The 13,199-nt window shown below is 41.7% G+C and overlaps 1 protein-coding gene across 2 annotated transcripts in view; it reads left to right on the plus strand.

The window, feature by feature from the left end:
• atrx (ATRX chromatin remodeler) overlaps positions 1 to 12,787 on the plus strand; it is a 47,723-nt gene extending 34,936 nt beyond the window's left edge. Inside the window, exons 20-27 of one of the 2 annotated variants that reach the window (XM_022231026.2) lie at positions 744 to 921; positions 1,236 to 1,268; positions 2,071 to 2,223; positions 3,558 to 3,785; positions 4,522 to 4,548; positions 6,138 to 6,206; positions 7,010 to 7,087; positions 9,485 to 12,787. In XM_022231026.2, the coding sequence (XP_022086718.2) occupies positions 744 to 921; positions 1,236 to 1,268; positions 2,071 to 2,223; positions 3,558 to 3,785; positions 4,522 to 4,548; positions 6,138 to 6,206; positions 7,010 to 7,087; positions 9,485 to 9,871 (1,153 nt within the window). In that variant the 3' untranslated portion in view covers positions 9,872 to 12,787. The remainder of the gene's footprint in view (positions 1 to 743; positions 922 to 1,235; positions 1,269 to 2,070; positions 2,224 to 3,557; positions 3,786 to 4,521; positions 4,549 to 6,137; positions 6,207 to 7,009; positions 7,088 to 9,484) is intronic. The other variant, XM_022231027.2, reaches the window with a different exon arrangement.
• Positions 12,788 to 13,199: the final 412 nt, after the last annotated feature.

The raw sequence follows: 13,199 nt of genomic DNA on the forward strand, positions 1-13,199 counted from the left end.
AGCATCTTAACACGGACACAGTTTTCAATGAAATAAAATATGTAAGTTCTTGACATGACATGTAAATATTATACTGAACATTATGTTTGCAATTAAAAGGAGAATAAATAATTGAAGTAAATAAAATTAAAGTGATCAATTAAGATAGTAAAATGAATATGAACAGTACATCTGGGGGTATCAATATTAATCAAATCCCAGTTTACAAGGCATTGCTAATGCATAGAATTCTAATTATGTCTAATACCGAGAAAATGCGGCTTAAACCTAATAATCCTCAGTCCTGCACCTGTTCAAGGCGTGAGGAGGGTTTGGGTTGATTTACTGAAATGTAAGTACATACCGTATTCAGTTCGTAAACAAGTTTTTCCGGAGCATTTGCATTCATCTGGTGGTAAACATGCCATGGCCCTGTAACCATTCAGAATGGATGCATTGACCAGCAAGGAGTTTATGGATTCCTGAAATGTATCGGAGACACCATAGCTCTCAGGCTTGAAGAAACCTTGAAGAAGCAGCTGCAGTTCTGGAGATGGGAAGGAGACCCCCAGAGCAATATTTGGGGTAAAATCCACTGTCAGATAGGAACTGAAAACCTGATCCACTGGTTGAGATTCACACCTAGCCACAGAGGTGAAAGGTGTGAGACTTACTTCTATACCAATTTGGCTGTCCTGAGAGAAGTCCGAATCTCACCCCTTTATGAGCCAGCTTTTGCTAATTTGTGAAACTCCCCTTTTTAGGGCACGCCTGTTCTTAATCTCTACAAAAGCCGGTTCCCTGGGCACCAATCTCATTGGGGCCAACCGCGTCATCATCTTCGATGCCTCTTGGAACCCCAGCCATGATATTCAGTCCATCTTCAGGGTGTATCGCTTTGGCCAGACGAGGGCGGTGTACATCTACAGATTTGTTGCACAGGTACAGTCAATATCCATACCCTGGGCAAATCAGTTGCTTGTTTAAAGAAGGCGGCCTTCTGAAGGCCGTGTCATTTGAATTTCCAAAAGTTTCCTACCACTGTCTGTGTGAAACCTGTAACCTGATCCCTGCTCTGAAATGCATTTTGCATCCTTATAATCTGAAAGGTGTGTTTGGTAGAATTCTAGTGAAACAGGCTTAGTCACCAGGGAAGCACAGAAAAGCATGAAAACGGCATGTTGTCATATTCAGTACTTCCTTGTACTTTGACAGTATTTTTCTTGTTAAAGATTTATTTGTCTTGTTTGTTTCAGGGCACCATGGAAGAAAAGATCTATGAACGACAGGTAAAGATTGCTGCACTGTCTTCATTTTAAAATGACCTTGTGACAGGATTGCCAGCAGTTAAAGATGCATAATATCTGTGCTGCGTTGCATACAGCAGATGGTTTTTTTACTATGATCAGCAAGCATTTGTATTAAATAGGAGGAAAGGCCAGTTCAAACTTCAGGTAAATGTGAAAGTGAAGCTGTTGCAAAGTTGTGGTGCAAACATTAGATCGGAACATAAGATCAGAACATTAGATCAGAACATTAGATCGGAACATTAGATCGGAACCTAAGATCAGAACATTGGATCGGAACATTAGATCGGAACATTAGATTGGAACATTAGATCGGAACATTAGATGGAACATTAGATCAGAAATTTGATCGGAACATTAAATCGGAACATTAGATCTGAACCTAAGATTAGAACATTAGATCGGAACATTAGATCGGAACATTAGATCGGAACATTAGATCAGAACATTAGATCGGAACATTAGATCAGAACATTAGATCGGAACATTAGATCTCAGAAATTTGATCGGAGCATTAGATCGGAACATTAGATCTGAACCTAAGATCAGAACATTAGATCGGAACATTAGATCGGAACATTAGATTGGAACATTAGATTGGAACATTAGATTGGAACATTAGATGGAAAATTAGATCTGGGCATTATATCTGGACGTTAGATCTGGACATTAGGTCTGGCGTCACAAATTTGCATTTTGTGTTGCTTTTGCGCAAAGTGTGAACCGACCTTTACATTAAAACACCTGTACAAATGACCTTTGACCTTCATTCTCTCTTTTCCAGGTCACGAAGCAGTCACTGTCCTGTCGAGTAGTTGATGAGCACCAGATAGAGCGTCACTTTACATCAACAGACTTGTCTGAGCTGTATACCTTCACGCCAGAGCGGCTTGATGACCCTAATGTGCCGGAGAGAGAGACCTTTGTATTGCCCAAGGTCAGTTGCAGGCCGGTATCCTCTACAGCCTGTGCTGTGAAACCTTATGCAGTGGTGTACCTGTGCTTGTATTACATTTCCCTCTATAGGTTTGGCAACAAATTACACCACATTTCATGAGAGCTACGCCCTGCAAAGTCTGTTGGGGCATAACTTACACAGTCATTATAAATGGCCAAACTTGTGCCAGACAAATTGGAAATGGATGATTTCACTAACTAATCATGTTTGTTGTATGGCTTGTAACATGGCAAGTGACTTGCTGTAGTAAAATCGGTGATAGTCTTTCTCCATGATATTCAATATAATTAAAGCATCATACAACGAAGTACGTTTTTATGAAATTGACCATTGTTCAGCTTTGAACCAGATTTTTGGCATAATGTTTAGGCATGATTCAAAGACATGGCAAGTTGTGCCATGTTAGCTGCTGTTGTCAAGAGTGGCCACATTCCATAAAAATGGACTCAGGTTTATGGTTTGAGTATTTTACCGTGTAAAAAGCAACGGAAGTTAACCATTGGCTATGGAATGACCTCACTAGCTGGATGGTCAAGATACACGTACAATAACCCAAGCAAGGAAACATGATATTTGATTGTAAGAAACTGAGGTGTGGAATAAGTGGGGGGGGTTGGAGCAATGGCTCCTTTCCTTCCCCATGATTCTGTTGGCCGTGAGTTAAATGACCACATCACTATGAAGGAGAAAATGGCAGAAACATTGGCCTCAACTTGAGTTTATCTGATGGGGTATGACTGGGAGGCATCCTTGACTCCATGGGCTGCGTGCGCGTTCTTTCACTAGCCCCTGGTCGTGTAGAATACGAAAATGACGCTGATTGGCTATTCAGGATGAATATACATGAACGTAAAGTCAGTCGCATGTGAATTTCAAAAGCTGTGCATTTGCGCCCCATATTCTCTTGCACGTCACGCATGCGTCACTCTGCGTCCCTCGTAAACATGCTGACTGAAGTCCTAATTTAAATATCCCAAATAGTAGGATATTTCAATTATACCATGCCAGGGTTAGATTGCGCAAGACATGGTGGGAACCAACATGGCGCGGCAAGATCAATCCATGGGAATGAGGTTGAACTGGGGGGTTTCAGGAGGACACACAAAAGTCCTCTTACCTCAGTCCAAATTTTCCCAATGAAAGAAATCTTCCCCTCACCTTGGTGCCAGCATGGGCCCATGGTGAGTTGGCCCTGTGGTATGGTGTGCTACCCAAATCAAGAAGGCCCTTCTCATTCACTCCTGGAGTAAATGAGAAGGGGTTAGGCTACCCATTGGGACATTGATCACTTGTCTACATTCACTCCTCCCCAGGACTACGTCCTAGCAGAGATGCTGAAACACAAAGACAAGTGGATCGTCAAGTACCATGAGCACGACTCACTCCTGGAGAACATTGAGGAGGAAGAGCTGACGGAAGAGGAGCGCAAGAATGCCTGGAAGGAGTACGAAGATGAGAAGGAAGGCAGGATCCGTATGGCCATCGACCCTCGCCTGCTGCAGAGACAGAACTTGAACCAACAGGACCTGGCTCAGCTGCAGGTAAGAAAGGGTCAGCATGGGTAATGGACGGGATGAGGTGGGTTAGGGAATCGGACTTGATTATGGGTTGGGTCGCTTTAAGGCTGGGCTGAGACTTGGTGGAATGAGGTTGGTAAAGGATAAGGCTGAGTTGAATGGGATACGGGTAGGGTAAGGCTGAGTTGGGAGTGGATGGAGTGAATTGGGCTCTTTGTAAAGCTTGCTTATCTCTGGGTAAGGCATGTTTAGGATGGCTTGGGGGTTTGTTTGGGATGGGATAAGGTAGATTAAGGCTTGTCTGAGACTGGATGGGGTGAGGTGGAGCAGGGCTTAGGCAGGGTTGGATGGGATAAGGTAGGTTAAGGCTGTTTTTAGTGTGTTTTGGATAAGGTGGATGAGGGGTAACGTTGCATTTGGTGGGATGAGGGTGGTGTGAGTTTTGTGAAGAGTCGGATTGAGAAGGATTAGGAAGGATTGGGTAGGGTTAGGTTAGGTAGGGTAGGGATGGGGTGCAAGTATGGCACGGGAAGAGAAGTGAGGATAGGTTTGGGTTATGATAGGGTCAGGCAGGGTAGGATAGTGTGGGTGGCTGGATGGTACAAGCTAACGATATGAAAAGGTTGCTAAGGGAAAAGGGAGGGACAGAGATGTGTAGAAAATGTTTTTTGAAATTAATAAGAAAATTGTCAGTTGGGCAAATTATTTCAATGATTGATTTGAGGTTTTTTTATAATGCTTTGTCTTTTTGACCGTGCAGCAAATGTGGTATGGTGGAATGACTCCGGTAGGCCAAATCAAATCGATCTCCCCCCCCCCAATCTTTGATTTGCATGAGTTCCAACGTCTTGTATGCATGCTCCAAACAAAGCTGGAAATTACTGTAGCAATTTAACACCAAAAAGAAAGCTAAAGCAATCAATTTATATAAAAGACACGTGTGCTCCTCGTGTTTGTTGTGTGTGACAACATTGGATAAAACTCAGTTTTTCCCAGTGAATCCAATCTTAGCACAAACATGTATTTTGTGTTCTTTAATTTTAAAATCTTTAATTTTTGATTTCAAACCCGTTTTCCTTCTACATCAGTCATTTTTGTAAAAATCCTGGCCTGATTTCCCTTGGCACTTATTTACCCCCCGCAGGTCGAGAAAGTTTCAGTTCCTTTTTTTATGGTAAACCCATTTTGCAGAAGACTTCTTTCAGTGTTTAGTCTGTGGGTACCATTTCCTTGCTTTGCAATACCATTCACTGAACATTTGTTGCTCGCCAGGCGCACTGTATGTATGAATATTCATCACGACTGGTGTCCTGCCAGCTTGTTAACTTTCCCGTAATATTTTCAACACTAGCTGATGGTGATAACATATTTGATTTATAATATACCAGTTCAGGTTTTCCTTAGTTTTTGTAATCGTAAGTTACTCATGCACTTGCTATGTAGTCAAATTGCAAAAACACAGCTTGGAGCTTTATTATTTTGTTTTGTTGCAAAGGATGTCCCTGGCAAATTCCACATCCACCAAGTGCACCAAATCTGTTAAGCACACAATTACCGCTTTGTGTATTTTATTAAGCCTTATTTTCCGTGGAGTTTTCTGTGTAATTTTGCTGTCTGAAATTCAAGATTTTTTTGGTGTGCCGTGTGCTAAAGCTTGATAGAATTTGCAGCTTGTAAACCTGATGGTAGTTGATACCTGGCTGGGTGTTGTTTGGGTAGGCCTTGCTTGAGGCTATGAAAATATGCCCACACTCAGATCATGTGTTACACCATATGTTTGTGAGAAAACTGCATACTTACATGTTGGCCCCCGTGGATGGTATAGGGGGTTTTGCTGGACCACCTGACCCAAGGTACATTTGCCATCGTCATAGGCGAAGTCTGCGGTGCCACCTGCAGTACTTAGGGAGATGTTGAGAAAATTGTGGAGCCAGCACCAAGTGCTGGCTCAACAGGATGACAAAAGGGCGGTGACCATTGTGCCATTTGATGAAAAGTTATCTTGTGAAAAAACTAGAGACACACTGTGTAGTTCACAACTTGCATCTTACAAATTGCTAGCCAAACACGTGTCTGCTGCAGTTTTGGTCGGATCGTAGGAAGCCAGTTGGTCACATGGTACATGCACATAGACATGTTTTGATTAGACACTGTTGCCACTTGTCAGAGCACTTTCTCATTCATGTGCAACTTCTTTGGGGCTTGAGACTCTTTAGCAGGCAAGAATATTTTCAAAGATTAATAAGGGAAATCAGTATGCATATCAAACAGTGAATCTGGGTTGTGGTGTATCATGGCCTAATCAACATGTAATCAAGGTGATAGTCATTAAGCATACTTGATATCCACTTACTTGACATTGAATGTTTCTTGCAGGGGATGTTCATTGGCTCTAATGCAATGCAGGCAGCTCTTCTTAGCAACCAGCGACAACATTACAACATAGTAAGAGAGAAAAATGACTGGCAGAAGTAACAGTTCCAAATGGATTTTGGATTTTGATGTGACCATAAAAGTGATAATTGATAGCATTATGAGTAACACCTGAGAAAGAGTGCAGGTGCTCTGTTATAACATTTAGTGGCTTGACTTTAAACATGTGACAGACATGTGGCACCTGGGCCACTGTATTTTTCTAATACTGAAAAATCTTCCCTTTAATAGCATTATTAACAGGTTACCAGCTAACATGACATGGTGTGCATAATGCTTGTGGCTGGTTTCCCTGCTTGTTTTTGCTGAGCACATGTAGCTGTTACATGGGGTCCTGCTAATAAGCATACAAGCTTGCTACGATATCGCTGACTGCATCACAGCTAAGGCCAGTTCATACTTCAGGTGTATGTATTTGTGCAAAAAGCGAAGTGAATCTTTCGTCACAAACTGTTTGCAGTCAAATTCTCCGAGTTGAAATGTGTCCAGCGTTATCAAATTCACAGCGTGAATAATTAATATCACATCATGAATTTGTGTGTGTGCTCACTGTCATGCCAAGTAAGAACTGGTTTTGAAACACAAATCATTTTTATGGGTGAGAGCTCACAAAAAGGTTCTCTTTCCATTGCAAGTCTTGATAATTCAGAAAACACGCAAGAGTACACAACCTCTTGGCCTTTTATTTCCTACAGTTTCATTTTTTGCCAACCTTTAGTGAGTTGGAATTCAGAGAGTTCAAGACGTGCTCTTGAGTAGACACTAGCTGTGCTGATGGTAGACTTCTTCTCACTTTACATTGTGGTTTCTTCCAGATACCAACGTCAAGTATGAATCCCTCCTCCATGATGCAACAGTTGGCCTTGACAGCAGCATCAACAGATAACTATCAGGTAAGCAAGTAGTTTGGATTAGTTGCTAAGCAGTTTGTGTTTAACCACTTGCTCCTGGGTGTAATTTGAAGTTGCAAGACGTAAATTTTTTAGATTTTCCATTTTCAAAATTCTTCAGAAAATCATAACTTCATTTACTGGACGTTTACACCCACATGAATGACAGTCTGGTGGCAACTCTAATCAGACAGAGAAAATCTATCTATGTCCGAGTATTTCAGCCAGGCCTGCCACCTTGTAAAAAGAGCCCGGATTGTGCAGTGTTACGTAAGTTTGTTTTGTTCCGGAAACCAGCACAGTACATTGCTGGCGTCTTTTCAGTAGGGGCCAGATTGGTGTGCAGCAGTATTGTATCGCTCATCGCTGGAGCACTTTTGTCCCCGATGGTAATCCATTCGTGCTGAATGCCACAACAGTGGTATAATCTTTCAAAATAATGAGGGATTTCCTTCGCTATTGACAACTGAAAAAATGTTGGCGATTTCCAGCAGCTCAGTCTTCTGTTCCGAGTACAGTCTTTTATTACAAGGCCCAGCTTTTTTGTCCGATTTCGGACTCCTCTGTTTCGTGTATAAAGTCTATGTGCCCGAAACTGGGCTCCCTGGCAGGAAATGGTTAAGATTGGTTTTAAAGGGAATGTCAGTCTGCAAGACTTTAGTCCTGACCCTGCAGCAAAGTGCAGCAGACGTAAAAAGTCTGGTGCATTTTGTTACACGGGCAGTGAACAGCAGCTGGCCATGATGAGACAATGGGAGCCGGTCCCATTGAACAGTGCCACAATTGGATTCTGTGGTGTCTCTCAACCAAAGACTCCCAAGGCCAGGCTTGCGCATGTACAATGGACCTGTTGGATCTCATTGCACTGGGCAGGCAAGTCACTCCGACAAATGATGCGGACTGATGCGTCCGGCAGGGTTTCTAAACCGGAATGTCCTGGACGGTCCTTGTCCATGTGACCACTAACAATTGATTATGTAAATCTCAGATGCATTCTCCCCCATTTCTTGCTCCAGAAGTTATTTTTAAGCAGAATACTAAGCCAACAGTGGTTTAAAGTCTCTTCTGCACTGTAATGGCAATGGTATTCCTCCGTTTCTTAGAGCTGTAAGATTATTGATCTTGTCCTAGCTTTTATTTAGTGTTATCGCTGCTTTTAAGTATGCCGTAAAGCTCCTCTTCAAAATGAAAAAGGAATGAAATCTTGGCAGTATTCACCTTTACAAGTTTGAATAGGTCTACCTTACAGTGCCGAATTTCCGAGAAGTCTCTCTCTCAAGAAGACCCCTGTGAAGAAAGCATCCCCAGGGTTCCCTTGGTCACCACTTTCATTCTCATCTTCCTCCCCTCTGCAAAATAATCAAGGACAATCATCATATCCTGCACACTTGAGACCGCCTCGCCAGTGCCATCCCAGTCACCCCGCTTATGGCGTACAGGCGTCCCTGCAACCTACGGGACCCAATCATTCCGTTATCATCCATGGATCACTCCCCCCCTCCCAGCATGGCACCTGCAACTGTAAATCTAACAGATGTGTTGTTTGCCAGAACCATGTCCTTGAATCAGATACATTCTCTGGATATTTCTCCGCCACCACCCATTGAACTAAAGGCACCATCACTTGTAGCTCTTCTAATGTCATATATCTTATCCCTTACAGGGTGCGCAGTGTTCAGTGTGTCAGAGAGACTCAGAACAGTCTCAAGAAGCGTTTCTATGGCCACAGATCTACGGTCAACACCAAGCAACTAGCTACCCGTTAGTCAGCACTCCTTCAACCTTCCTAACCATTTCATTTCTGACATGATCTTATAGGGCATAGAATCACTAGGGCATCACAAAGATGCTGTTCGCTTCAAAAACCTCCGGACCACACAACCCTATGGCCTGAACATCCAAGAGGGAAACTACTTATTTTTAATTTGTTAAAACATTTCTTTCTTTCCCTTGCTTATGTCTGCAGATAATCCCCTCACTCAGAGTCTACCATCTTCAATTGGAGTTGGTCTTTGATCTCTTCCTAAGTGCACCTCACATCCCTTTGGTTCTTAACTATGCCTTTTACAGGGTCCCATTTACCCCTTCTGTTATCCAGCCACCAGCTTTCTCACCCCTTTTGTCCTGCATTCGTCCATGGTTGCTTGTCTCTGTCCACTTGTCATTTTGCCTTTGAGAATGATTCTGCTAAGACTGAAATGTCAGGCCCTCCTATTTTTATTATTTGTATTTCCCAGTCACTGTAGCCAGCAAGCAGTTTGCAGCAGTTTTGTATTATAAATGTTCTGGCAACAAGCTTTAGTTAAATTAACTTTCAGTTTTTTCCAAATACACCTGTTTTTCTGTTGTCACATTTGATCAGAGTTTGTGTAAGAAAGCACTTCTGTTTTTTCACCCAAGCAATTTCAGCAGATATTGTATAATCAGCGAATGCTGCAGTTTAGGCAGCAGCAACAGCAGGCCTACCAGAAACAACAGCAGGAGCAGCAACAACAGCAGCAGCAGCAACAACAGCACCAGGACATGGCCCGTATGCGTTCAGGACTGATCATGGATGACATCATCATGCAACAGCTGTGTAAGCCCACCAGCACTGTGGCCAGCACCTCCAAGTATGTGCTCCCCACACAGACACCGTCCAGCATGCACGAGAAGCTCCTGCAGGGGCTGAACTCGGCAGCAACGATAAGCGCTGACAAACCGGGCCAGCCGGTGGGGGGCGGAAATTGGGGTGGTGCTGGGGGAGGGAAAAGTGGACCAGGGGCTTCTACTGGGAGTGCGAAATAATGGTTCCCCGCAATGATGAACGTTGTATGTAGCATGGCTATTTATTGTTGACAATACTGCATGTTATTTGAACAATCATTTAGGGGATAGGTTTTTTGTAAGGATGATCAGAACTTGGGAAAGCTAGGCCTAAGCCTAGTTGAATGCTTTGATGCATAAGAAGATGGAAACTCCACACTTTAAGAGTTAGTATTTAAATATATTATTTGTGTTCAGGTAATCTAAGTTACTTAAATTTTAGGTTATGTGAGAAGTGGTTTCATTCCTCCCAAATGGCAGGAATCATAAAGTGGACAAATGCTGCTCAAGGACTGTTGAGAAATTGACAAAAACCTGACACTCAGATGCTTGTAGGGTGGGGGTCATTTCTGCATTAGGATAAAAAGGCAGCTGTATATTGCTACACATGCACACCAACATTGCTTCACTAATGGTTGTTATGATGAACACAGCTATATGTATTCACATGGATGATTCATGGTACATGAAGTCTTGCATATTGCTTGTTCCAAAGTCAAGTGGACCATGTAACTTTTTTATGGTTGAAGTTCAGGATAAGAACTTTGTCTTGTGCTTGGTAGCTGCGTATCCATAAACCACTTCACATCTTAATCTGTCCAGTTTTCTCATTGTGGGTAAATAGTGATATGGTGGGATAGTGTAGCCCGACAGGCCATTCAGTGTCTTTCATGTGACATCTGTGTACCCCCACAGACTCAAGGAAGCGCATGTGAGCTGTGCAGATTTTTAGGTCTATAATTGAGGGAACCGAGTAACTGGCAAAGCAGTGATACGTTCAGCCCTTGACATGTGCTCAGTGTGTGGACTGAAAAAAAAGAAGCCAAGGATTGGACTCTTTTCTTGGACCAAATGCTGATATAAAATACTAAGGAATTTGCAGGCGTTGTCGTTAATTGTATTCCAATTTTATCCACATGTGGAGTGAATTGGTAGGATTCTACTTACTCTGATACAGAATAAGAAAGTATTTGTGTCTACCTCATTGCTTCACAACTTGTCCAAACTACTGGTGTTAAGTTATACTTCCACAAGAAGGAAAATCGCCACAAAATGTAAAAACCAGTGTTCTTTTATTTGGGTGGGGGGGGGCTGTTCTGGAATCGAGCACCTTGTTTGAGGTCCCATTGTCCTTTTCATGCTTAATGGGACAAAGACCAGTATTAGACAATAACTGCTGTAAAGGTGAGAGAATTTGTTTCTGTTCCAACTTTTCACCTTCTCTGTTTTTTTTTCTTTTCTTTGTTTTTTTGGTTCGTTTTTGCGAAGTTACTGAAGTGACTTGTATCATTGCAGGCAGTGCTGTATGGCGTGTTGTGTATCAAACCATTGCGCTCTCTTGGATGGAATAACTGTTACCTCAGTGTGTCCAAACGAAGTCAAAGCACTAGTATAAGTAATAAGTAATCAATGTGTAAGTTTTCATGCCAGGACGGCGCATGGGAAGTAATGTTCTGGAAGGAAGAATCTCACTGTAGCTTTTGCAGCGCTGGTGACAAAGATGGAGATTTATGTAATGTATTTAATCCTAATTAATGTGAGGAATGTGGCTGTTTATGATTAGACCTGTGGTTGTTAAATAGAAATTTGTTAGAATTGGAGCTTGATATTGTCCCCAGCTACGCTTTGTCAAACCCACATTAGATGTTGGGCCCAACGAGTGTTGCATTTAGTCAGACTACAAGAATGCGCTGATATGTCGACTGCGTTGTGCAGAGTTTTGGAAGGTTTCTTGCCAACAATCCAAGTGTATCTGAGATATTCAGCATCTTAGGCTGAAATTTTTTTAGAGTGTTAAAAAAGTAAGTCTAATAAATTATCGTCTTAAAAAATATTGTAAAGTTTAGGACTTTCCCTCCAGACTACCTTGATGAGCAGTGAGTTATTTGTCAGAAAGTCTTAGAAATGATATTATGGAAAAGTCATGGATTTGTCATGAAAACGTCGCCAATGCATGCTACAGGATTTCTATGAGAAATCACTCTGTTGTGACCAGTTTCTATAATAATTGGCACTAGGTGGTTTGTTTTTGCCATAAGTTGGTTTGGAACATTAAAGTGATTCATTTCAATACTGCAAACCTCTAACTTGTCTTCAGACTTCACCAGCCAATTGATGATGTTATATTAGCAGACCTTGAAAGTTGACCTGATCCCGTAAGATCTGAATAATTATATTGTAATTGGAGCAGTCCTGTAAGAGTTGAGTATTCTAGATTTGCACCAGTTCTTCAGAAAACCTGAGGTATTGTACTTGTGGCAGATGACCTTCTTTTACAAATGTATTTTTGATCAATATGTGCTTTTCACTGATGGACAGTACCAGTACGGAATTGATCTGTTAAAAATGTACGTCATGCAGTGTTCTGAAACATTATTTTGAGGTTGAGCATTTACCTGAAAATGCATAATCACTCCAAAATTGAACAGAAAAAATATAATACATGAACAGGCAGCAGTATCTTTTGCGGCAATATCTGCGAGTACCGTTAGGATTGAAAAAGATGCTGAATTCATTTTCTTAACTTTGATGAGGTGCAAGATTTGTATCTTGACAGGAAAAAATAATTTGGATGTACTTGGGCAGACTCTTCCCAACTCGCCCTGCCCTGACCCTATTGTTGTATCCACTGTAAAGGTGGGTTTTGTGCTGAGCATCTGTGTGACATAAAGCAAATATATTTAACCCAAAGTAAAATTTAAATAACATTCAATGTAAGGTTGTTGTTGTTTTTTTTAATTTTATGCCAGGAAACTTGTGTATTTTTTTCGTGGAACTTTTATCGACATTTAAAGTGTGTTTGTTTTAAATATTGCTCAGCTGTATCATGTAAAAAATACCTAGATAGTGAATGTGGCCAATAAACACATATACATGTTTAAGCATGTACATTGAAAATGTAGTCGTTTTGTTCACTTATTGCAGTAACTTAGTGGGTCAGAATGGTTTGGAAGATGTGTGGCTTTGTAAGGCCAAAGGGATGGTTTCCTTGTGTGCTGTAGATGTCATTTATGACAACTAGAGCAAACTAGTCAAAGCAATCGGGAACTCCTGCATTTCCAGAGATATTTTACATGGCATTTAAGGCCAGTGACCGGGGGGGGAGTGTAAGTCTCTCCCATTCTCTTGAATACATGCAAATATATACATGTATGCAGTTTTTAGGAATTGAAAGGCTTTAGAAAAGGGCAAAACACCTTTGGGGGGCTTAAGAATTTTGTAGAGATGAACACTGGATTATTTCAGGGACAAAACAATCTACATTCTGCAACCCCCCCCCAAAAAAATACCAGGTGAAACCACCAAGACT

This window comes from Acanthaster planci, linkage group LG02, assembly GCF_054643075.1.
Source record: "Acanthaster planci isolate LZ-2023a linkage group LG02, COTS_SCS, whole genome shotgun sequence".
Classification (NCBI taxonomy): Eukaryota; Metazoa; Echinodermata; class Asteroidea; order Valvatida; family Acanthasteridae; genus Acanthaster; species Acanthaster planci.